General features: G+C 39.9%; 2 protein-coding genes across 2 annotated transcripts; both read left to right on the top strand.

Annotated features, from left to right (window-relative positions):
• Nucleotides 1–7: 7 nt before the first annotated feature.
• memo1 (mediator of cell motility 1) lies at nt 8–16,601 on the top strand. The gene is made up of 9 exons (XM_047351157.1): nt 8–212; nt 3,193–3,274; nt 3,361–3,429; nt 3,615–3,727; nt 5,195–5,306; nt 11,983–12,125; nt 12,240–12,316; nt 14,374–14,478; nt 15,785–16,601. The coding sequence occupies exons 1-9, from the start codon at nt 152–154 to the stop codon at nt 15,914–15,916; spliced, it is 894 nt and encodes a 297-aa protein (XP_047207113.1). The 5' UTR covers nt 8–151; the 3' UTR covers nt 15,917–16,601.
• A 4,992-nt stretch (nt 16,602–21,593) lies between these two features.
• srd5a2b (steroid-5-alpha-reductase, alpha polypeptide 2b) lies at nt 21,594–25,518 on the top strand. Its single transcript, XM_047350816.1, has 5 exons — nt 21,594–22,495; nt 24,295–24,458; nt 24,562–24,663; nt 24,742–24,892; nt 24,980–25,518. The coding sequence occupies exons 1-5, from the start codon at nt 22,221–22,223 to the stop codon at nt 25,044–25,046; spliced, it is 759 nt and encodes a 252-aa protein (XP_047206772.1). The 5' UTR covers nt 21,594–22,220; the 3' UTR covers nt 25,047–25,518.
• Nucleotides 25,519–25,863: the final 345 nt, after the last annotated feature.

The raw sequence follows: 25,863 nt of genomic DNA, 5'->3' as shown, positions 1-25,863 counted from the left end.
ATCGCTCTTTGTCTTTTCAAGCAAGTTAGCTAGCAGCCGGCGGTGTGTAATTTGTCAGTCAGCAAACACTGGAGTTTACAATTCAGTTTTTTTTTCCCCCCCGCATTTGACGAGAATCAACTTAACCAAGATAGGCGGCTTGGGAGCCAAGATGTCAAATCGAGTGGTGTGCAGAGAAGCAAGTCACGCCGGGAGTTGGTACTCAGCTTCGGGTAACTGTCAGCACAGCACGGTCTGCGTTCGCATTCTGCATGTTAACTCTTGTTTTTGTTTCCTCTTTTCTCTGACGGTGGTGTGACTTATTATTCGTATTTGTATTATAAAACCTCCCCAAATATTGCAGTGGTTTATTCTTAGTCCCCCCCCCCCCCCCTGGCGAGGGTAGCCGACGGTAAAGCTAATTAAAAAAGTCGGTTGGCTAACGTTTAACTATTGGCCTCCTCCTCGGTGTCACCCCATGAGGTACACAGTTAGTTTAAGCTCATTTAGCACTTTATCTTCTGTTGGTGTCTGAAAACAGACGGGCATCTGCGAGGAGAAAGATTACGTAGATGAGGCTTTTGAAGTCAACCAAAGCTAACATAGCAGAACTTCCTGGCCTAGATGCTAACCGATACAGCTTTAGAAAAGTCCCAGACCTCTTAACACCTTCAGCAGTATAAGCAACTGTTATTATTAAGGTCTCTTGCTGTTCCCTGACCCGCTTAGGTAATGTGCTGAAATTCCCCCTGGCGTCAAACAAAGAACTGGGCAGGGCTTGGTAGAAACCAGAAGTTTCATGTTGCACCCCTTCCCCCATTATCCAAACTGTGAGCTATTTCTTATGGAAAAGAACTCCGACACAAAACCTTCAGTTTTTCCACTTATAAGTAGGATGACCAGATCCATCCCAACAAAGTGTGGGACACAAATGCAGTAAAATGCTAATGTGTAACCTGGACTATAAACACACTCTATATAAATGTTATAAACTAAGCTTTTTATATCACAAATCCACGAATACACGTGTTTTAAATACAGCATTCATAATTCAGAATCATTTTATTTCATATATTATCAATAAATTAACATTCCGATTAAAAGATCATGTGTGTGGGCTAGAAATAACATTGTTGTGTTTTTAGTTTTCATTGAAACCAGTGAAAAGTTGTAAACCCAAATCACAAAACTCCTAATTAAAAAAATGTATTTTAGATATTGCCATTAAACCTTCAACAAATGATATTTGATGTGGTTCCTGCCAATTAACTTGTAATACAATTCAATTCAAAAATACTTTAATAGTCCATTCATTCTAAACATCACATTCATTACTGCAGAGTATATTTTTAACATTAAAGCTGCGACAGAATATATTCTGCCTAGAAACAAAAAAAAAAAAAAAACATTCAGCTTCCATTATGTTTCAAATAAACTATTGTGGTTAAATTCTGCATTCAAGACATAAATTATTAAAATATTTTTAAAGGCATCTGGACCTTTCACAGGCTAATTTAGCATGTTTACAAGTATTTGTTCTAAATGGGTTGTAGAAAACATTAACAGACTATTAAAATCATCTAAAAAATGTACTTTTTTTTTTAGGGTGAATTATTAAAAGGTCTCTGGACCCTAACCTCAGGAATAAGCCCCATGTACAGTGCTCAGCATAAATGAGTACACCCCACCAGATTTGTCAGAAACCCTTTAGTTTCCATTCAGAATCCACCTTTTCTATGGGGTACTATACTACAAAATACTCCCACTAATGTGGGCCATCGATTGCAAACAAGATGTGTTCATTTGCGCGCACACGAAAGTAATTTTCCTAACAAATTAATTGAAACCCATGTTGCAAAAATGAGTACATGCCAATTAAAAGCTCAAGAGAAAAGTCAAACTTAAGACTGCAAAATTCTAATGAGCAAGAATTCAGCCACTGGTGAGTCTATTTATTCATTTAGAAGCAAAAAGGATCCACAAATGGAAAAAAAGATGGAAGTGTAACCATCTCACAGAGACGTTCAAGCCCGTCCACGGAAGTTACCAGCTCGACAGAAGCGTCTTCTGATGAGAAGGGTTGAAGAGAATTATCATGCAAGTTCACTCCAGTTAGCTAAAGAAGTAGAAAGCCAAACTGGAGTGACGGTTTGCCGTGACACCATACGGCATGCGCTGCGGAGGAATGTCATGCATGGTATAGTCCACCAAGGAAGCCTCTCCTTAAGCCCAGGCACAAAAAAGCACGCCTAGAATTTGCCAGGGCCAATGCTGAAAAAGATGACTCCAGAGTACTGGGACAAAGATCACAGTTTTTGGAAGTGATGGCTTCAAAACTGATTGGCATTGCAAAGCTGAGGATTTCAAAGAAAAATGCATGGTTCCTACTGTGAAACATGGTGGTGAGTGTCCTTATGAGTCAGGGAGCTGCGTTTCATTAATGGCATCATAAACTCGCAGATCTACTGCGTTATACTAAAAGGAAAGATACTACCATAACTCCTTGCCCTTGGTCATCATGCACGTTTCCAACATGACAATGATGGAAAACACATCTAAAGCTACTGTTGCATTTCTGAAGAACAGGGGGAAGGTTATTGACTGACCAAGTATGTCTCCTGATCCGCACCCAATTGAACACGTAGGGGGAATTCTGAAGAGATGAGTGGAGCATCACTCTCCATGCAGCACAAAGGCTCTAAAAGAGGTTCTTCTTGAAGAATGGGAAAAGATGGATGTAGCAGTTTGTCGCCAAATTGTTCTTTCCATGTCTAGAAGAATTGGTGCTGTCCCCACAAATCACAGCAGTCAAGCAAAATACTTGATGTAGTAGTTTTTTTGTGGGGTTCTTTCTGGTGTGTTCTCCAGTTGTATAAAGCTCAGAGTAACACAGCTCTTCCTCTCCTCCGGTACACTGCTGTTCATCTGAAAGTAAAAAGCTACTACTTTTTCCCATGCTTAGAAGATGGATTCATTTGGCTGGTTGCACGCTAAAAAACAGAGTCACAGTTTGGAAACTAAAGTAGCACCAACCATCAGTATTGTTATTGTAGCACTGTTTTGAAACTACAGTTGGAAGGCTACTATGAGAATAGCATAGAGGCCCATGGTTAATTACAGTTTTTTAGCATTGTCGTTCTAGGTTTTGGTGAGGTATGTCACTGCTTATTTGAACACATCATCATGTTTATTTATTCTTTAAATTGTCTGCAGGATCTCAGCTGAATGCACAACTAGAGGAATGGCTGTCTCATGCACAGTCCACAATCAGACCTGCTAGAGCCATCATAGCACCGTAAGAGCACCCCGACAGATGGAGAAAAACCTCTCTAGCTCATGCAAAATAGTATTCATGCTATACCAATGTGTTTTTGCTTGCAGCCATGCCGGGTATACCTACTGTGGTGCTTGTGCAGCACACGCTTACAAGCAGGTGGATCCCTCTGTTACGTAAGTTCTTCAGCTTTCTGGTTCTATTCCTCATTCAAGAAAAAAAGTTTTACATGAAAGTTTCTTATCTTCATTTCAGTCCTCCAACAGAATGAACAGATGCTGTGTAGATAACAGAACATAATGCTGGTTGTGTGCTTTCTGTGAAAACGGAGTGAGTGAGATAAGGTCCTCTTGGCTTTCAGTCGTAGGGTGTTCATTCTGGGACCTTCACACCATGTGCCCCTCTCCCGCTGTGCCCTGTCGCCTGCAGAGATCTATAGAACGCCCCTCTATGACCTGAGAATCGACCAGAAGGGTACATGCAGTTTTCACACCTGACCTTGTGATTTCAGCTACATTTATTTTTGAATTTCTACCAGCTGCTAAATTATTTATAGAGTAGCAGTGGCCATTTAGGAGGTGATTTAGCTTTGTTGTCAGTTGTAAAACATTATATTTCACAATGTATACTGGACCTTAATTATCTCAACTATTCTGAATCATTGCCTAGAAAATGTGAAAACTCAAGAGCTAACGTGCTCTGCAAAAGTATTCATACCCCTCGAACTTTTCCACATTCTTTCACATTATAACCACACACTTGAGTTTATTTTATTGAGTTTTAAAGGGATAGACAAACAAATCCTGAAATGTACTATACATGGTAATGCTGCACATCACACCCAAGAGGATCACAGTTGATGGGAGGGTAGATGAAGCTAAATGCAGGGCAATCCTGGAAACCTGTTGAAATCTGGAAGAGTAACCCTAAACATACAGCCAAAGCTGTGATGGAATTGTTTAAAACAAAGTGCATTCATCATGGGATTAACGATGTACAACAGTCATCGTTCGGTACATTTCAATTAAGGAAAACAAACAATTTTTTGTTTGCCGCACTAGAGGCCTTTATTTTTCATTTTTCAACAGTAGGTAGACAGGAAAAAGGGCAAAGAGAGGGGGAGACATTCGGCAAAGGTTGCCGGGTCCAGGACAGCTGCTTCGAGGACTATAGCCTCTGCACATGGTCGCGTGCTTAACCCCTACACCACCTGCGCCGCTGGACAATTTTGGAGAATAATTAGATTTTATCACTATTTTCCAGTGATTGGTTTTTAGATGACTGCAGATTTGGTTTGATCATGTCAATACAGGAAAACCTGGTGTAGAAGATGAATGGATAGGTGGAACATGATCGGTTTTATAACATAGGCATTTTGAAGAACACTGTGCCAACATTTGCTGAGGTCCCCTAGATTTTCTTGATATATAGACAACCCGGTGTACGAGTTGTACTTGAATGCACCACAGAAGTGCCCGGTGTACGAGTTGTACTTGAATGCACCACAGAAGTGTACCTGTTGGGAAAACCTGTCAGCATGTCTGCTGGTATAAAGACTTCCATGGCATTTTGGGCTGGTTTAATGCTACAGGCAGCTGGATTTGGACTTAAAGTAGAATCCAAATGTTTTCTGCTCCTTTCAGAATTTTATTTGGAAATAAATTTGAAAAACATGTTTCATTTTCCTTACGCTTCACAATTAAACACTACTTTGTGTTGGTCGGTTACATAAAATCCTAATAGAAAGCATTTAATCTTGTGGTTATAACATGGCAAAATGTAAAAAAAGCGAAGGAGTATAAATACTTTTTTTTCGGCATCCTTCAGCGAGGTTTTAAAGGTTGATTCTGTAACTTTTTAACATAAGTTTGCCTTGACCCGTCTTATTACAGCAAACAGAACTTAAACATGCACAAATAAAGTTAACTCTCTGTTTTGCAGTTTACGCAGACCTCTGGAAGACTGGGTTGTTTGAGAGAATGAGCCTGCAGACGGATGAAGATGAGCACAGTATTGAAATGCACTTGCCTTACACTGCTAAAGCCATGGAGAGGTAATACACATTGGAAAGGTTGTGAGTTTTCTCATGGGACCATAGGGAAAAGGAGAAATACTTGCATCGTGAAAATAAAAGCTAGAAGAATCGAACTCAGGAGTTATAGTTTTTAACTTGTATAGTCACTGAGCCAAGCCAACGTTATATATGAGGTACCCTAAAAGCAGCAGGTAGTGACCAAAGTGCTGAACATAAAGATTTTTTTGAATAAATAAATGAAACATTAGAATTTAAAACACAGAGAATGATTAAAGGTAGAAATATAATAAAATACAAGTAAACGTAGCAACAGGAAAATAAAACGTAGACATGAAGGAAAATCAAAACATAATTAAAAATGTTTACGGGGTCAAAAACCGGAAGAGGTAGGTCTTAAGAGCAGATTTAAAAAACAGCTAGTGAAGAGCCTTTTTTTTAAATTTGCATTGGCAAAAAGCTGATCTCCCCTGAGTTTCCACCGTGTCCTTGGCACCTCCAGCAACACCGTGTCAGCTGATCTGAGTGACTGAGAAACAGGATAAAGACTTAAAAACAAGTTTTAAAATGACCAGACAACCAGTAGAGAGAGGATAAAACTGGAGAAATATGCTTTCTTCTCCGTGTTCCAGTTAAAAGCCATGCAGCATCATTTTGCACCAACTAAAGGCATCATAAGCATGACTTACTCACTCCAAAGTACAAAGAATAACAGTAATCCAGACGAGTTGTGATGAAGGCATGGATACTGTTTTGAAGTCATCTTTCAACAAGTCAGCTTTTCACTCAAGTAAAACTTGCTGGATTTAACTTCTTAACTGATGTTCCCATTCAGTCTAAAATCACTAACCATTTTTAAACCAAGGTTTGTGACAATTGGTTTTCTGTAGACAGCCATCCACTACACAAGAAGTAGACCCACCAGTGCTATTTGGACTAAAAATCATCATCTCAGTCTTATTTTCATTAGAATTTAAAATGGTAAAAACCATTCAGGCTTTTAATTCCTCAAGCCGTTCATTTAAACATTTTAATTTCATTTTTACTTCTGGAGGGACAGGATAGGATTTGCCACAGTTTGGAGTAAACAGAGGTTGATCTTGTTTTGAACCTGTAGTTAACAGAAAACATGAGCTGTAGATCAGTTTAAACTGATATGACTCAATTAGGTTATAATTAGTCTCCAACAAAACTTAATCTTAAAGTTCCTTGTAAAGAAAAAAATTATGGCCTCCCATCTAGGACCCTTTTCTAGACTAAATTACTACCCAGGTAATATTTTAACCCATGTCGCTGTAGTGGAAACGCCTCTATACGTGGTTATTATACTCTTTTATCTTCATTACTTTATAGACTTCTGTATTTATCACATTTAGATTGTTGGGGATCAGGGACACTTGTTCACTGTGGTTGTCTTATCTCGTTTCTGAATACATTTGACGTGATCTCAGATTTCTTTTTTTTCCCTATAAGGTAAATATAAAATGACCCCTCTTAATGATGTCATGCAGGGCTGGACAAAAATGATGGTACCCCTGAAAATAATGAGACCAAAGGGACATTTTAAATCAAGGTGTGTCCATTAATTAGCATCACAGGTGTCTACATTCTTGTAATCAGTCAGTGGGCCTATATATAGGGCTACAGGTAGTCACTGTGCTGTTTGGTGACATGGTGTTTACCACACTCAACATGGACCAGAGGAAGCGAAGGAAAGAGTTGTCTCAGGAGATTAGAAAGAAAATTATAGACAAGCATGTTAAAGGTAAAGGTTATAAGATCATCTCCAAGCAGCTTGATGTTCCTGTGACTACAGTTGCACATATTTAAGATCCATGGGACTGTAGCCAACCTCCCTGGATGTGGCCGCAGGAGGAAAATTGATGACAAAACAAAGAGACGGATAATATGAACGGTAACAAAAGAGCCCAGAAAAACTTCTGAAGAGATTAAAGGTGAACTTCAAGCTCAAGGAACATCAGTGTCAGATCGCACCATCCGATGTTGTTTGAGGCAAAGTGATGTTAATGGGAGACGACCAAGGAGAACACCACTGTTGAAAACAAATCATAAAAAAGCCAGACTGGAATTTGCCAAACTACATGTTGACAAGCCACAAAGCTTCTGGGAGAATGTCTTATGGACAGATGAGAAGAAAATTGAACTTTTTGGCAAGGCACATTAGCTCTATGTTCACAAATGGAAAAATGAAGCATATGAAGAAAAGAACACTGTCCCTACTGTGAAACATGGAGGAGGCTCTGTTATGTTTTGGGGCTGCTTTGCTGCATCTGGCACAGGGTGTCTTGTATCTCTGCAGGTATAATGAAATCTCAAGACTATCAAGGGATTCTAGAGAGAAATGTGCTGCCCAGTGTCAGAAAGCTTGGTTTCAGTCGCAGGTCATGGGTCTTGCAACAGGATAATGACCCAAAACACAAAATCAAGAATGGCTAAGAGGAAAACATTGGACTATTCTGAAGTGGCCTTCTATGAGCCCTGACTTAAATCCTAGAGCATCTTTGGAAGGAGCTGAATCATGCTGTCTGGAAAAGGCACCTTTCAAACCTGAGACAACTGGAGCAATTTGCTCATGAGGAGTGGGTCAAAATACCTGCTGAGAGGTGCAGAAGTCTTATTGACAGTTATAGGAATCGTTTGATTGCAGTGATTGCCTCAAAAAGTTGTTCAACAAAATATTAAGTTTAGGGTACCATCATTTTGGTCCAGGCCTGTTTCATGAGTTTATTTTTTTTTTATAATTCTGTTGAAGCATGTTTGAAAATCAATGTCTGACTTTCATTAGTTCATTTTCATAGAATTTTATTTATTATTACCTTTTGTTAGATTCAAGGTTTTCTGTGACCATTGTGGGTTTTTCTTTCATTAACCGAGGGGTACCAACAATTTTGTCCTCGTGTGTAGCTATGAGGCACCAGACGTGTGCAAATGGCGCGATATTAAAGTTTAATAGCAGCAGGGAAGAGTTTGCAATTAGATTTATTTTCTTATGTGGAGTGGAAAAAAACTCAAGAAGGTACATTTTGTGCAAATGCTGCAAAAACAATGACCTCTCAAAGTAAAGCAGATCAGTTGAGCCTTTGTTGTTATGTTTGTGTATGAAATGTGTACTTCCTGTATGACTTTCTCCAGTGTTGTTAGTGGTGCGTGATTTTAATTTCTCAGTAGCAACAGCTGCTGTTGAACAGGACCAGAGTAAGTGTAAATGCATCACATGCGTTGGTATAAACCGTAATGGGTGTGTCCCACTTCATTTCTGTTTTTGAATGACAGGAAGCAACTCTTGGTCATTAAGTGTTGTATATTTCCAGTTATGTGATTTTTATGGTTTTGTAAAGTTTGGCATGTCTACATCCACAAATAAACCTCCTTAATCTGACTTTGGGGCAATTTGCCACCTTCATCTTTTGGTAGCCCCCCCCCATGTCATCCCAGCCTATTTCCATTTTAAACCATTAAACAAATCCTGTTGCACCCATGTTCATACACCATGGCCCATGTCAAGTATTCTGAAATAAACTGTAAAAATTCTAAATTTGACTTGCAAATCATTTTCTGAGCATTTCCCTTTGCCCCCAATGTTATTGATTATGGTTCTGGTCCCAGTTTGGGACAGTCTTCTGATATTTTGCTCTTTTATCAATCTATAGTATCTACAGGTCCTTCTCAAAATATTAGCATATTGTGATAAAGTTCATTATTTTCCATAATGTCATGATGAAAATGTAACATTCATATATTTTAGATTCATTGCACACTAACTGAAATATTTCAGGTCTTTTATTGTCTTAATACGGATGATTTTGGCATACAGCTCATGAAAACCCAAAATTCCTATCTCACAAAATTAGCATATCATTAAAAGGGTCTCTAAACGAGCTATGAACCTAATCATCTGAATCAACGAGTTAACTCTAAACACCTGCAAAAGATTCCTGAGGCCTTTAAAACTCCCAGCTTGGTTCATCACTCAAAACCCCAATCATGAGTAAGACTGCCGACCTGACTGCTGTCCAGAAGGCCACTATTGACACCCTCAAACAAGAGGGTAAGACACAGAAAGAAATTTCTGAACGAATAGGCTGTTCCCAGAGTGCTGTATCAAGGCACCTCAGTGGGAAGTCTGTGGGAAGGAAAAAGTGTGGCAGAAAACGCTGCACAACGAGAAGAGGTGACCGGACCCTGAGGAAGATTGTGGAGAAGGGCCGATTCCAGACCTTGGGGGACCTGCGGAAGCAGTGGACTGAGTCTGGAGTAGAAACATCCAAAGCCACCGTGCACAGGCGTGTGCAGGAAATGGGCTACAGGTGCCGCATTCCCCAGGTCAAGCCACTTTTGAACTAGAAACAGCAGCAGAAGCGCCTGACCTGGGCTACAGAGAAGCAGCACTGGACTGTTGCTCAGTGGTCCAAAGTACTTTTTTCGGATGAAAGCAAATTCTGCATGTCATTCGGTAATCAAGGTGCCAGAGTCTGGAGGAAGACTGGGGAGAAGGAAATGCCAAAATGCCAGAAGTCCAGTGTCAAGTACCCACAGTCAGTGATGGTCTGGGGTGCCGTGTCAGCTGCTGGTGTTGGTCCACTGTGTTTTATCAAGGGCAGGGTCAATGCAGCTAGCTATCAGGAGATTTTGGAGCACTTCATGCTTCCATCTGCTGAAAAGCTTTATGGAGATGAAGATTTCATTTTTCAGCACGACCTGGCACCTGCTCACAGTGCCAAAACCACTGGTAAATGGTTTACTGACCATGGTATCACTGTGCTCAATTGGCCTGCCAACTCTCCTGACCTGAACCCCATAGAGAATCTGTGGGATATTGTGAAGAGAACGTTGAGAGACTCAAGACCCAACACTCTGGATGAGCTAAAGGCCGCTAACGAAGCATCCTGGACCTCCATAAGACCTCAGCAGTGCCACAGGCTGATTGCCTCCATGCCACGCTGCATTGAAGCAGTCATTTCTGCCAAAGGATTCCCGACCAAGTATTGAGTGCATAACTGTACATGATTATTTGAAGGTTGACGTTTTTTGTATTAAAAACACTTTTCTTTTATTGGTCGGATGAAATATGCTAATTTTGTGAGATAGGAATTTTGGGTTTTCATGAGCTGTATGCCAAAATCATCCGTATTAAGAGAATAAAGACCTGAAATATTTCAGTTATTGTGCAATGAATCTAAAATATATGAATGTTAAATTTTCATCATGACATTATGGAAAATAATGAACTTTATCACAATATGCTAATTTTTTGAGAAGGACCTGTATAGGTGACCTCTTGCTTGCAGATATTGTTTATTGGAGCTACATTTCCCTACATATCTATACTAGCAAACCCAAATCTGGCCTCGATCTGGCCAACAAAATATGTCATATACATAGGGTGCATACCAATCACACTACATATCTAATAATGCAGCGCAACAGGCTAATCGTGGCTCAAGAGAAGGGTGTACAAGATGCGCTACGAATAGTCCAAAGAAACGAGGAAACTTATGGCACTTTCTGCGTTGCCAAATATGATGAATCAACTCCGCCCCACTGTGTTCCCATGTACAGCTTTGCTGACAACTGATGACTTTGCAGAAGAAGTTCACGAGGTGCTTTGCTGACTTCAAAGTGCAGGAAAGTTATCTGGGACTGTTTTGTAATCTATTTGCTTTTTTCGTGGAGAGGGCATCTGCACAGGTATAGATTACAGAACTGCAGTTTAACTTCACACTCTACAGGAGTCCCTTACCCTTTCCCCCTTCATCCCCGAGACAATGCCTAAACTCTACCTCAAACTTCTAAAACCATGTCAAACATGCTCTCCAGATAAAAGGACATATAGTGAAGAGACCATGTAAAAGGTTCAAATTTCCTTAATTTACGAAGAAAGACTCATTTCTTCTGGCTGACACATCTCTGATTAAAACACCACAGTTTTACTTTTATAAATAAAATGCTTCAACTTTTGGCCCCACTTTGACTCTCAGTATATTATGGAAAATAACTTTGAATTGAAGCAATTTTTTGTACCTGGAAAAAACTGCAGAAGAACAAAATGGTGAAGTGGAGAAATTACAGATGTCCCTAATTCCTACAAAACACAGTTGCATTTACTCACTGTTGAACATTTTTAGCCATTCCAAACCGTTTGTCCTAGCGGTGCCTCCTCTAACATGTTTACCTTGAAGACCTCATGACAAAATGCAGGTTTCCTCCGTTAACGATGCATAGCGGGTATTGCGCAGACACTTTAGGTTTTGCTACAGTCTCGTCTATGACTTGTTCTGCACTTTGTCTACATGACGGAGGAGTGGGAAAAAGACATCTAGATGATCATTTTGACATTAATGGATGTAAACTTATGGTGAATACCAGTCATTCTGTTTCTTTCAACTTTTTGCAGAGCAAAAGATAGGACAAGATGCTATTTTTTAAATCCTGGCTTTGCTTCTCGGTGCCCCGTACGTTTTGTTTAATCCAAAATTGCACTGATTTACAGACCACATGAATAATTGATAAAACCTTCTGTTAGTGTGGTGACTGGCTTTAAGACGGATTTTGCAGGAGATTGAACGAGTACACAGTTTATTTTATATGGAAAAACCTTTGATTTATGCATAACTATGTTGCATATAGTTTAATATAGCGTTTAAAGTGCCGCTCATGTTCTTTTCTGATTTTGCAGCCACAAAGATGACTTCAGCATTGTTCCTGTGCTTGTGGGCGCTCTGAGTGAGTCTAAGGAGCAGGAATACGGGAGGCTGCTCAGCAAATACCTGGCCGACCCTTCCAACCTTTTCATAATCTCTTCTGATTTCTGCCACTGGGGTAGGTACCACAAACTGAAGAAACGCTGACATTTTCACCACGCTTGATCAGAAGTCTCATAAATGATTAAAAAAACACTTTATCTTTGTGTTTTTGTCCCTTTCTCTGTTGAAGGTCAGCGTTTTCGCTACACATACTATGATGAATCTCAAGGAGAGATCTACAGGTCTATTGAGCATCTTGACAAAATGGTAACTACAAAGAAAGACAGGCTGAGTTAAATGCGAATTAACTTATAGAATAAAGTCTGTTGTAATGTTGCTGTTTGTTTTCTACTGTTCTTTTAAAATGCTCCAACAAATTGTGTTAGATTTATCTTAGTTACCCTTTATGGAAATAGTGTCTGTTGGACCACTTGTTTGCTGAGTATTGGACTATCTGCATGTTGTTGGATGTCACTGTGCCCCTCCAATGGCATCGGCCATTTTGTACCCAGGACAGCCCGCTCCTACATATCCCATCAAGCATTGCGACTGATATGACTGGGCGTCCCCAGTCTGACGTCACAGGGTGCTATATAGGAGGCGCTCATGTTTGAAAACTTGCCTTCTGCTAGAAATCATCTGGTGATTGAAGAGCGTCACTTTAAGAGAAGAACTCTGTCCAGAGTTTCATTCATTCTCTCTCGTTGGACAACGAACCATTCATAACTGAAGTCTCTGGACTAAGAAGGCCAGAGATTTCACTTTGCCGATCGAAGACGTGAGTTAACACGTAACTGGAGACACGGAGTTTCGGAGAGACGAACCGCTACCGTGTTTCATTTTCAAGTCGACTTTGATGGTCAGATCATATTTTTCCTTTTTGTCAAGAAGACCAAAGGACAAAGACTGACCGTTCCCCTGAAGTTAATTGTGGACGCACAATTAACTTAATCCCACTTTTCCTCGCTCGAATTCCCTCATTCGGAAGAAGACGACACAAGTAAAACCCATTTTTTTAAAATTTCTTTATTAGAAGGCCTGGGCAGGGTCAGAGGTTGTAGAAGCGATCAGAATCGCTGGTTAGGATCTCATGTGTTCTGAATAATATGTGCATGTAACCTTGCTTGTTGAAACTTTGATGTGTTATGTAATATCGGGATCCGCCGTGTCCCCCAGAGCTGTTTGTGTTTACTATCTGAACGCGGGTGCGTTGCAAGACTGGACTGTTAAAACGACCTCATGGTAAAATTCTCCATTTTACCTTTGTCTTCAATGTCACTGTGCTAACTTGCCGCCAAAAGTTATCAATCCTTTGTGGTCAGGAGTTAGGGGGAAGTTTTATGATCAGAAGACCATAAGGACAGTCGGAGCTGCGCTCCAACCCCCACCACTCGCCACCACTCATATCCCCCTCTCCCTTCGTCTGTAGTGCCATAAACTGCTGGTTGAGTCAATACATACCCACTACCGTTTGTTGATTTTGCTTATTTAGATGTGTTACCCCTGTGTTTGTAGAATTTTGCATGTTGAGTAGGTGACAATTAATAAATATTCACATAGATAAAGAGAGACCGTTTGGTGTTTCATTGTGTGCAAAAGTGATGTGTCAGTCAAAATAAGGTTCAAGTTCCACACGTTTCGGCAGAAATGGTCGATTAAACAGTGACATCTCCGGCAATAGTTATTAATTATTACGGAGTATTTAACGGTTGTAATTGTCAGAGGCGTTGAGCCACAATTACAACACCAGAAACATCTCTGGTCTCGATTCGTAAATGAGGATTTATGTTTAAGAAATTGATTTTGTCAGATTATGATTTGTAATTATAATTATTGATCAAGATTATTCAATCAATAATCATAAACCCAACATGTCGATGCTTTTATGTTATTGTGATTTTGCTAACTTCTGCTTATGTTTATTTAGGAAGCCAAAATTATAATTGCTCATTTATAATTTTCTTCGTGAGGCTTTTTTTCTAATTGAACACACACAATGCAATGAGAGATTTTGGAAGTTAAGAACGAAAGCATTAGGGATCATGGTAGAACTTAATGGAGATCAATGTTTGAATGTAAATCAAATAGAAATTCTGCTTGTGTGCATAAAAAACATGGGCGAACATCCAAAATGTCTAAAACTAGTTTTTATGAATGGGTTTTTGGAAAATGTGATTTTTCCATAAAAAGGGAGCTGAGCTGTATTAATTTGCCACCTGGGAGCAGGTTCTCTCTGGCCTTTGTTAGACACCCCAATGACAATAAAATGTGTCCAGAAAGAAGGAAAAAATGTTTTTAATTCTGCTTCTTCTCTTCTCTTGCAGGGGATGAGCATTATAGAGCAACTGGATTCAATTTCTTTCACAAACTACTTGAAGAAGTATCGTAATACTATCTGTGGGCGTCACCCAATTGGAGTGCTGCTAAATGTAAGAACGTCCAAACACTCATTTATTCTGTTGGTACCGACTTTAATGAAGAATTCTCATTATTGGTGAGATCTCATATTTCCAACTTCACTGAGGCACATGGCAGATATTTATGTTGTGTCTGATGTCTGAAATGAAGTATTCATACCCATTTTACTATATGTTTTGTTACTTTGATGTATTTTGTTGGGATTCTGTGTTACAGACCAACACAAAGGTAGTGTATACAAAGGCTGTAATCAGCCTGTTTTACCCTGTTATCCCCAAATAAAATCCACCTTCAGAAGTCACCTAATTAGTGTCTAGATTTCACAATTCCACTTGTGTGTAATTTAATGTCAGTATAGATCCAGCTGTTCTGTGAAGGTTTGTTAGAGAACATTAGGGAACAAACATCTTCATGAAGACCAAGGAACACATCAGGCAGGTCTGGGTGAAAGTTGTCGAGAAGTTTAAACCAGTAAGGATATAAAACAATATCTCGATATCTAACAGAGCACTGTTTAGTCCACCATCTGAAAACTGCAAACCTACTCAGACATGGCCATCCACCTGTGCTGAAAGGCCAGGAAAGGAGCGCATTAATCAGAGAAGCAGGCAAGAATCCCATGGTAACTCTGGAGGAGCTGCAGAGATCCACAGCTCAGGTGGGAGAATCTATTGACTGGAAACGTTTTAGATGTCCTCACCACATTTTACAACAAGCCATTTAGGGGAAACGGCAAACATGTGTAAGAAGGTGCTCTGGTCAGATTGGACATGAACTCGATGATTTGGCCCACATACAGAATACTGTGTGGCAGAAAAGTAACGTGGCACATTAGAGCTGAACAATATGTTGCTAATTTGTAGCAATTTCAATGCATGACCCAAACACCTGCCTGGATTGCAATAAGTGTTCAGTTCTAGGAGGCGAAGTGATGGTCTGGTGGTAAACTCATTAAGAACTGTAAACTACTATTTTGTTGAGATGGTAATAATAAACTGTCATTTTTTTTCTATTGCTGGGAAGACTACTCATTATCTGGGGTCTATTTTTAATATGAACCCAAAACAGAAAGACTTTAAAGCTTTTAAATGTTTTAAGTCATAACCCTGATCATAAAACAGATTTTTATTTAACTTCCCCATTTTTCACTACTTTGTGTTTATCAAATTAAATCCCAATAAAATACACTGATGTTCTGTTGCGGCTTTCATGTCACAACATTTATAAAGTTCAAGAGGTATGAGCAAAGAATTGTTGCACAGTCTATCTGCCTGTCAACCATCATTTAGAAAATAATGATCTGTTTCTGTTTTGCAGGCTGTGGCCGAGCTTAGGAAGTCTGGTTTAGAAATGAACTTTTCTTTCCTGAACTACGCCCAGTCGAGTCAGTGCAGGAACTGGCAGGACAGCTCCGTGAGTTACGCTGCTGGAGCGCTCATCGTTCATTGAGGTCAACTTCTGCAGGGGCCACTGCAACGCCGCCACCCTGCCATTACTATTTTAACGCCATAACCTTGACCCATGATGCCCCAAACCCTCAGTAATGCCCACTATTTGCAGGAAAAACTTAGATAATTGAAGCCAATAAAATGATTTCCTTTAAGTCCCTCAGCTCTTCTTCACCTTTCTCCACCGGCTCTTAGTTTGAAGTGTCTTCCGAGCTTTTGGTTGCAGTGAAGTTTTACGAGAGAACTGAGGCGATGGGTCACTTTAGTTTGGATTGAAGGAAGCCCTGGGAGGAGCTTATCTTTCATTTTTGCATCGTCCCTGTAGATCCTTTTTCGTTTTCCCAATAATAATGAGGATTAGAGATGTTAAAAGATGATCTATTTGGATTTGGTGTGTTCTTTTGTAACTTGCCCCAGAAGGAAACCAATTAAAGTTAAACTGCAGATGTTATTAGAGAATATTCAGATGTTGCCAGCTAAGGATGGAGAGCCTTCTGACTGCATCAAACTGAATGTTACAGAAACGTTGGAAACCGTGTCGAAGGTAACTGCTACCACTGTTCAGCATATGTAGTTGCTTTAAAAAAGGGCTGCATCCAACAAAGTTTACTTAAACCCTAATGTGTAAAACCCAAAAATGATTATCATAGTATTGGTTTATTAAATAAATTTTATTCATATGTTAACATTTTTTTTTTTTTTTACTTTTTAGAAGTGTTGATATGTGTGATAGTATTAACTGGATTAGTGTGTAGATTTGAGTAGCAGCTTCATCAGTTTGACTCCATGTCAACATGGTTCGGCCTATAGACTGGTGTGTGTACCACTGATGCTTTACTCCAGTCATATGTTTTTGGCATTAAATGTTGAGCGCCTCACTGCAGTTGTGGGTACCACAGAAATGAAACACCTAGTTTTTGTATACACTTCGCCCTTTAATCTCCCTCAGACAAATACACTCAAGTAATGACTTATTATTTTTTCTTTTAATTATAAAATGTTTTGTTGCATAGCCAGCTGAGTTTTCAGTGCGGTCCACACAAAGTGGCCAAGCTGGAATGACGACCATCTTCAAAGATTACATGTCTGTGATGGAGGTTTTTAATAACAGCTCTTTGTTTTGGACAGAAACATGCCAAAATGTTATGCACATTTATTTTCAGTTACTTTCATGGTTACTTCTAAAATGTTTAGTTTTCGAAGCTCTTCTCATAATTACTTACAAATTGGTTTGATCTGAATTGGAAAAGTTTTCTGTAAATCAGAATGTAATGGATGCCTAATACATACTAATCATTTAAATTCACCCGAGCACTCGCAGATATTGTTACCAGTTGTATTTTTGATTTATTGGCTGAAGGTATGGAGAGAAAAGATAATGCATTAAAGCACAGGAAGATGACTGTTTTTATAGTCCCTACAAAAGTATTCACACCCCTATGGACCTTTTAACGTATCTTATGTATCGACAGAACAGAAAGATGTGGCATTAGTTTGTTTTTAGCCACCTGAGTCGATACTTTGTGAAGCCTCCTTACTTTGCAGGTCTTTTGGGTGTGTCTCCACCAGCTTTGCACATATAGAGACTGAAATGTTTTACTATCTTGCTTTGCAAAACAGTAGATCGTACCTGAAATATCATCATGTATTCGTGTGTGCATAATTACAAATGACTGCTTGGATGCAGTATTTGATTGATTGGGTATATTTCAAGTGGTGTGCAGGCAGACTCTACTTACCAGTAATATATTTGGCCACTTGGATGGGTTTTAGTGTCCTTTATGCCCCCAGCTGATGTAGACCTTATTGATCAAACTCCTAAAGCTCAGGGTGAAAGAGAAGAGTGTGGAAAATGTGGTTTAATAGTGATCAATAATGACATTGTAATGTTTTTCTAACATACATCCCTATAAAATGGCTGAAGCTCAGTCAGATTGGATAGAATTGAGCTGTAAACAGCAATTGTCAAGTCTTGCCACAGATTTTCAATTGCATTTAAGTCTGGACTTTGACTTGGTCATTCTAATATATGTTGTAGTTGCTCCTTTAGAGTTGTTCTCCTCCTAGATGTCGGTGGGCTGCAAACGACTTGGGACCAGTCCCAAGTCGTTTGCAGCCCACCAACAGGTTTTCTTCCAGCTTCACTGTCCGTGCTGATAAAAAATCCTCCCCAAAGCATTTATAATGTTCCTCTCACTTCACAAAAATGCACCACTTAGTGTTTATATTAAATCTCAATAAAATGCACAAAAGTTTGTGGTTAAAAGAAAAAATTTGAAAAGTTCAAGTGGTGTGAATATTTCTGCAGAATAGCAGCTGTAACTCTGTACAGTCTCAAACTGTGAAAACTTGCAACAGGAGCTGATTTTGCAGTAATAATTCCCAGTAGTGGGGTTTTAATGGAAATCTGACGACATGCAGCACAGTGTTTGCTGTTCATGGTAAATTACATTTATATCTTGCTGCTTTTCCCTCTTAAGACAAGTAACCACCTCATTCCTGGCACCAGTAGAACTTTCACATTTAGCATTAACGCAAACTGAACCGAGTGGAGCACAGACTGAAGGCTGAACCCCCAGACTTACTCGACCTCCAATACTGATTTACAGGAAACTAGCACAGCATGACACAGAGTGCTACTGTGCCTTTTATCACTATATACATACATGTATATATATTCTCACTTTCAGTCTTATTTTCTAAAATATGTTCTTCAGTTTTTGTGTACTTTCCCCCCCCTTTGCCAGCAGTCCAACTTGGCCCAGCGCAGCAGTGTTATTGCCCCACTCTCCCCGTCTGTTGGGCTAAATGGCACCCACTGTTACCTCCTTTCTCCAGCAAGGGAGTTCTCTCCAGTCCATGTAACTCATTCTTGTAGCGAGAGACAAAAGCTTAACCTCGACACTGTTAAAATTTTTTGTTTGTGGTTATTTGTCTTTTTAGAAATGTTTTTTTTTGTATTTTTTTCCTCTCCATTTAGGAATTGGACGTTTTCACATCTTTAACCTAAAAAAAAAGGAGAAATACTGCTTAACTGCTCCAGTACTGGAGTTTTTTTGATCTCAGGTTCCACTGACAAAGCATCCCAAAAGGCTCTTCAGAAAAGGCAGAAGATTCATGTTACAAAAGAAGTAAAATGTCCTGAAAAGCACTTCTGCTCAAGTGTCTTGTTTTTCTGCTATTTCTGCGTTTGCTGCATGTACTTCATTTCTTTTGCCAAGGAAATTTGTGGAAGAAGTCTTATCCCCTACAGCAGGATTTGCAGATGCAATTAGAATTTAGTTGAAAGCTTGAATTATTTCAGTAATTTGGTTTAAATAAATTTGATCATGGCTTACAGCTAATGAAACCAAAAATAAGTTTCTCATAAAACTAGAACATTATAAAAATACAATTATTTTAATACAGAATGTATTTAGAGTATGTGTCCTGAATTTTTGTTTTGGGCACTTATTGCATGAACTTTTGCATCAGTGCACTGTTACATAGAGGCTATCAGCCTGTGGCTGAGTTAATGAAGCCCAGGTTTAATAACAACCTTCAGCTCATTTACGTTGTTCGCTCTGGTGTCTCTCATCTTCCTCTCTACTTAAAGCCAATAGAGAATCTTTGGAGTTTCCTGGCTGCTCGAGCTCAGTGATAACACAGTCATTTATCCAGTATTTGTACCTTTGGTCTAACGCAAGGAATGTGGCAGCTTTAGCTCATGTCCTGGATACCTCCGTCAGGTGTCTTCGGAAGAACTTGACTTCAGCCGCTGTCCACTCCTTGTGAATCTCCCTCAGCTCTTGAATGGTCTTTGGTTTTCAATCATCTTTAGGCTGTGTCTATCCATCTGCACCATTCTCTGCCACAGTTTTTTCTTGTGCTAAACTTTCCTTTAATATGTTGTATACAGCACTTTGTAGCCAGCTGCTTTAGTAGTGACATTCTGGGGTTACCGTCTCTGTGGTGTTTGAGTTACTCTACTGGACAACTATCAAGTGAGGAGTCCTTCCCATTATTGTGTGGACCATAAAATGACCTTAACATTTTTGTATGGAAAGTTCTTGTTTTTTGTTGGGTTTTCATTAGCTGTAAGCCATTTTCATCTTAATTGACATAACCACTTGAAATATATTACATTCTGTGTAAACAATCTACACTACTCAAAAAAATAAAGGGAACCCTCAAATAACATCCTAGATCTGAATGAATGAAATATTCTCATTGAATACTTTGTTCTGTACAAAGTTGAAAATGCTGACAACAAAATCAGACAAAAATCATCAATGGAAATCAAATTTATTAACCAATGGAGGCCTGGATTTGGAGTCAGACACAAAATTAAAGTGGAAAAACACACTACAGGCTGATCCAACTTTGATGTAATGTCCTTAAAACAAGTCAAAATGAGGCTCAGTATTGTGTATGACCTCCCTACAACGCCTGGGCATGCTCCTGATGAGATGGCGGATGGTCTCCTGAGGAATCTCCTCCCAGACCTGGACTAAAGCATCCTCCAACTCCTGGACAGTCTGTGGTGCAACGTGACGTTGGTGGATGGAGCGAGACATGATGTCCCAGATGTGCTCAATCAGATTCAGTTCTGGGGAACGGGCGGGCCAGTCCATAGCTTCAATGTCTTCATCTTGAAGGAACTGCTGACACACTCCAGCCACATGAGGTCTAGCATTGTCCTGCATTAGGAGGAACCCAGGGCCTACCGCACCAGCACATGGTCTCACAAGGGGTCTGAGGATCTCATCTCGGTACCTAATGGCAGTCAGGCTACCTCTGGCGAACACCAGAGCCAGAAAGAAATGCCACCCCACACCATTACTGACCCACTGCCAAACTGGTCATGCTGAAGGATGTTGCAGGCAGCAGATCGCTCTCCACGGTGTCTCCAGACTCTGTCACGTCTGTCACATGTGCTCAGTGTGAACCTGCTTTCATCTGTGAAGAGCACAGGGCGCCAGTGGTGAATTTGCCAATCCTGGTGTTCTCTGGCAAATGCCAAGCGTCCTGCACGGTGTTGGGCTGTGAGCACAAACCCCATTTGTGGATGTCGGGCCCTCATACCATCCTCATGGAGTCGGTTTCTAACCGTTTGTGCAGACACATGCACATTTGTGGCCTGCTGGAGGTCATTTTGCAGGGCTCTGGCAGTGCTCCTCCTGTTCCTCCTTGCACAAAGGTGGAGGTAGCGGTCCGGCTGCTGGGTTGTTGTCCTCCTACGGCCTCCTCCACGTCTCCTGGTGTACTGGCCTGTCTCCTGGTAGCGCCTCCAGGCTCTGGACACTACGCTGACAGACACAACAAACCTTACCACAGCTCGCATTGATGTGCCATCCTGGATGAGCTGCACTACCTGAGCCACTTGTGTGGGTTGTAGAGTCCGTCTCATGCTACCACGAGTGTGAAAGCACCACCAACATTCAAAAGTGACCAAAACATCAGCCAGAAAGCATAGGTACTGAGATGTGGTCTGTGGTCCCCACCTGGAGAACCACTCCTTTATTGAGTGTTTCTTGCTAATCGCCAAAGATTTCCCCCTGTTGTCTATTTCATTTGTACAACAGGATGTGAAATTGATTGTCAATCAGTGTTGCTTCCTAAGTGGACAGTTTGATTTCACAGAAGTTTGATCTACTTGGAGTTATATTGTGTTGTTTAAGTGTTCCCTTTATTTTTTTGAGCAGTGTATATGAAATACTAGTTTCACTCTTTAAATGAAATAAGTTACCTTTTCAATGATTTTTTCATAAGTGCACAGATGTACTCTAGATAAGATCAGTCAAGCAGGCACCACCAGCATGAGAAACACTGCAAAAACGTGCAATTGGATCTCTTTGCTTGGTCAAAGTTCATGTTATCCACCCAGTTGCTAAGGAAATGAAAAGCTTAAACCATTTGGTAACATTTTACTTACAAAATAATGAGCAGATACAGGAATACATCTGTTAATCAGATTTTGATTGTTTGCCTTTGCCAAGGTTGCTTTGTCAGTTTTTTAATTGGATGGACATGTAGAGTTGGGAGTTTTAAAATGAAACAGACTCTTGCTCTGAGTTCACTACAAAACATAAAATTGTGCTCAGAGGAAGATGGGATAATCATAAACGTGCCTCAGGCAACTTTTGTACATATGCTGTGAAAAAGGGAACACTTTCATGTTTCAGCAGGCTGGCTGACAGACCTCCGTTTGTGTCCTCTGGGAGGAGTCAGAGAGGTTGTTTACATCCATTCAGCTTTGAGCAGATACTTAGAATTAGTTCAAAACTAGACAGAATTACTGCGGTGTGGAGGACGAGGCCTGCAGGATGCACTGCTATGAGAATGTGGTGAGCTATCTGAGCTGTGGGATGCTCCTGGCAGGACTTTTTCACCTGATCAATCACAGGAAAGCACAGGCCTCCTATGGACGCCACATGAAACTCTCCTCTACAGCCAGAACGGTACCTGCCAGAGTTGCCTGGTTCCTCCAGGAAATGCCGGCTCTTCTGATGCCCCTGCTGTTGATGCAACTTTCACATCAATATTCCACAATGGGAAGGGCCTTATTGTTAAAGACCTTCTGTCTTCACTATTTTCAGAGGTAAGAGCAAAGACAGAAGCTTAATTTTGGATGTTTAGAGGGCATTTAAAAGGATATATTACCATGTATATGTTTTAATACATAATCTTACTGAAAAATACAAGCTATGGAAAAGCCATATACATAGAGGTGGATCTCAACGGTTTGGAAAAGTGTATTTTAGTAAATCAATTTAAAAAGTGAAGCTCATACAGTAGATTCATTAGACTGATATATTTTAGGTATTTATTTCAGTTCATTTTGATCATTTTTACCTCAGTTTCTTATAAAAGTAGATATTAGAAATGTTGGCTTACTGTAGGCCATGTTCTTTAGTGTACTGCATATTTTCTTGGGACGCCTTTTGCATGCTTTAGTGCATTAATACAGCTTAGCGTGGAGGTAATCAGTCTGGGTATGCCAAGATGTTAAGGAAGCCCAGACTCCTTTAAAAACGACCTTTAGGTTGTCTGCATCATTGCAATACTCCATAAAATCTCTATGAAGTTTAGATCAGTTAATCTTGCTGGCCAATAAAGCACTTCAGACTGGACCTCAGGCAGTTTGGATTCTGAGCCTACCTGCTCTCCCTCCAAACTCTGGGACCTTGATTTCAGGAGTGGTTTAACACAGGGAATCCAAGGGCTGCAGTTTATATCCAGGATATCTCTGTGTGTGGTGGCTCTTGAAGCTCTAACTCTAACAGTCCACATCTTGTGAATCTCCACCAAACTCTTGAATAAATTTGCATCAAAACTCATTCTAAGCTGTGGTTGGCCCTGTTGCTTGTAAACGTTTTACTACCACATTTTTTCCTTCCACTTATTTTTCTATTAGTATGCTTGGATATGGCACTGAGAACAACCAGCTTCCTAGCAATGTTGGTCTTAAGTAATATTGAAATTTTCCAAGAATTTAAGCTTTTCATTGGATGTAAGTCCTTAAAATTAACAGAAATAAAGCTTGTATTATTTTGAGTTGGTAGCACTGTTGCCTTGCAGCAAGAAGGTCCTGGGTTGAATTCCAGCCCGGGGTCTTTCTGCATAGAGTTTGCATAGAGTCTTCCTGTTCTCTCCGGGTACTCTGGCTCCGTCCCACAGTTCCAGGAGAGTTCAACATGACTGTTAGGTTAATTAAACTCTAAATTGCCCACCGGGAATGAGTTTGTTTGTCCCTGTGATGGACTGGTTGTCCAGGGTGTACCCAGCCTCTCACCAATGGCTGCGAGAGATAGACACCCGTGACCCCTCAAGATTAAGTGGATGTAGAAAATGGATGGATGGATCTGTGAGTAAGATACGTATTGAACACGTTAAAATGTTAGAAAATATATCTCCTAGTATTTCCACTGATATGAATTTCTCATTTGATGTCTGCAACAACCCAAGTGACAACAATCCACACACACAAAGAAATCAAAACAAGTTAGTCCACAAATTATGTTACAGGTGAAGAATGGGACACCAACCAATGAAGAGTTAATGCTAAAATGTTTTAAAAATACATTTAGAACAAAGTACTATTTAAAGGGTGTTCACTTAGTTATGCAACCAAGTTATTGCAACTTTCTTTTATGTTTTCCACTCTAATAACTTTGTTTTTCAGTTGCATTGTACAGCATATATGTCACATTAAAGATGGAAAAGGTTTTAAAAAGTGTTTTCTGTTTGGTCACAAAAACCTAGCATTTAACAGGGGTTTGAAGACTTTTTATATCCACTTTAGATTAAGGTGTGGTGTGCATGAAGCAGCCTGGTTGAAACTTCTCTTGGCTCACAGCTCTTGGTCCACCCTGGGTCTCTTTTGTCTGTCAATCACAGGACATTTGTGTATTCACCGCTGACCAGAGGACAGCCTTTCCCTCTGGGTGTGATGGCCACAGCAGGTTTCTTCTGCTCATTGAACGGTTTTCTGCAGGGTCACTATCTGCTGCACTGTTCCCAGTTTGATGAGGAATGGTCAGCTGGCTACCGCTATATAATTGGTAATAACACTCTCTTTTTTCCTCATTTTAATTCCTTTTTAAACATAAAATGACTTCTTAAATATCAGTCGTGAGCGTTTCAGATACACTTCCTTTCTTGTAGGTTTACTGGTGTTTTACACCGGAATGGTCATCAATATACACAGCGATTATATTCTGCGTAACCTGAGGAAACCAAATGAGATAGTTTACAGAGTTCCAGCAGGTATGAAACAGGTCATGCTTGAGTAAACTCTCCTCCATATTGTGCTTGCACTAACATGGTCCGCTTTATCTTCTGCAGGAGGCCTATTTGAATACGTGTCTGGTGCCAACTACTTTGGGGAGCTTGTGGAGTGGTTTGGCTTCGCTTTAGCGACGTGGTCCCTTCCAGCACTGTCGTATGCTGCCTTTAGCCTCTGTTTTATTGGACCAAGAGCCTTTTACCATCACCGGTGCTTAAAATATTTTCAAAAGATTAATGAGACCTGTTATTGTACCATGGCATCTTTTGTTCCTAAATGCTCCTTTCTTCCTTACAGGTTTTATAAGGAGCATTTTAAAGAATACCCCAAGTTTCGAAAGGCTTTGATACCATTCATCTTCTGAAACACCACCTTTTGTTGGGAGATGGCTGCAGGAACCTGCACCCAAGTTCTAGCTTTAGCTCTAGAACACCAAACGTATCATTTTTGATATGCTTTTTGTGACATCTTCGTCTTTGAGTTAGTACTATCCTCAAAGATATGCTGTAAGGATCTAAGTGGCAATTTATAGTTTGTAGTACAGATTAAATGAATAATGGTGTTTGATCCATCAAACCATCCATACATTGTGTGTACCCGCTTGACCTCACAGGGGAGCTGGGGCCTATCTCCAGCAGCATTTGGTTAGTAATTCAGTTAGTTTTAATTAGTTTTAGATTGGGTTTGCTAATTTTTATATTATTATTTTAATAATGCTTAGTTTTAGTTTATTCATACTTGGGTGCATCTTTAGGTGTAGGATTCAAAAAGGTCAGACTATTGTACTTATGGTATTATGTATATATGTATTGGTTAATAAAAAACTCAACAAAAGATACTGTTTTCAAAAAATGTTTTTGAACAACCAACTGCCCAAAAAAATAACAGTCCACACGGCAGCAGGATTAAGTGCAACATGTGTGTCATACTGCAGCTGCTGAAAATCGTTTTACCAATAACAATAGTTAACAATTTCCATAGCTGAAATTCCAGATTTTTAACATAATTTTTTATAAAAAATTCAGTATGACATATTCACTTTGCCTGTGCAGTAGTCAAAATGTATTATGTTCCAGAAATCATTCAGTCATGTTAATGTCTGCTTCTGATTTAGCCTTTTAGGCATCTAACGTAACCTGGGTCAGCTCTATCATTGGATTACCCAACTCTAAATAGAGATT

This window comes from Girardinichthys multiradiatus, chromosome 22 (assembly GCF_021462225.1).
Source record: "Girardinichthys multiradiatus isolate DD_20200921_A chromosome 22, DD_fGirMul_XY1, whole genome shotgun sequence".
Taxonomy (NCBI): domain Eukaryota; kingdom Metazoa; phylum Chordata; class Actinopteri; order Cyprinodontiformes; family Goodeidae; genus Girardinichthys; species Girardinichthys multiradiatus.
This window is presented reverse-complemented; position numbering and strand designations above follow the sequence as displayed.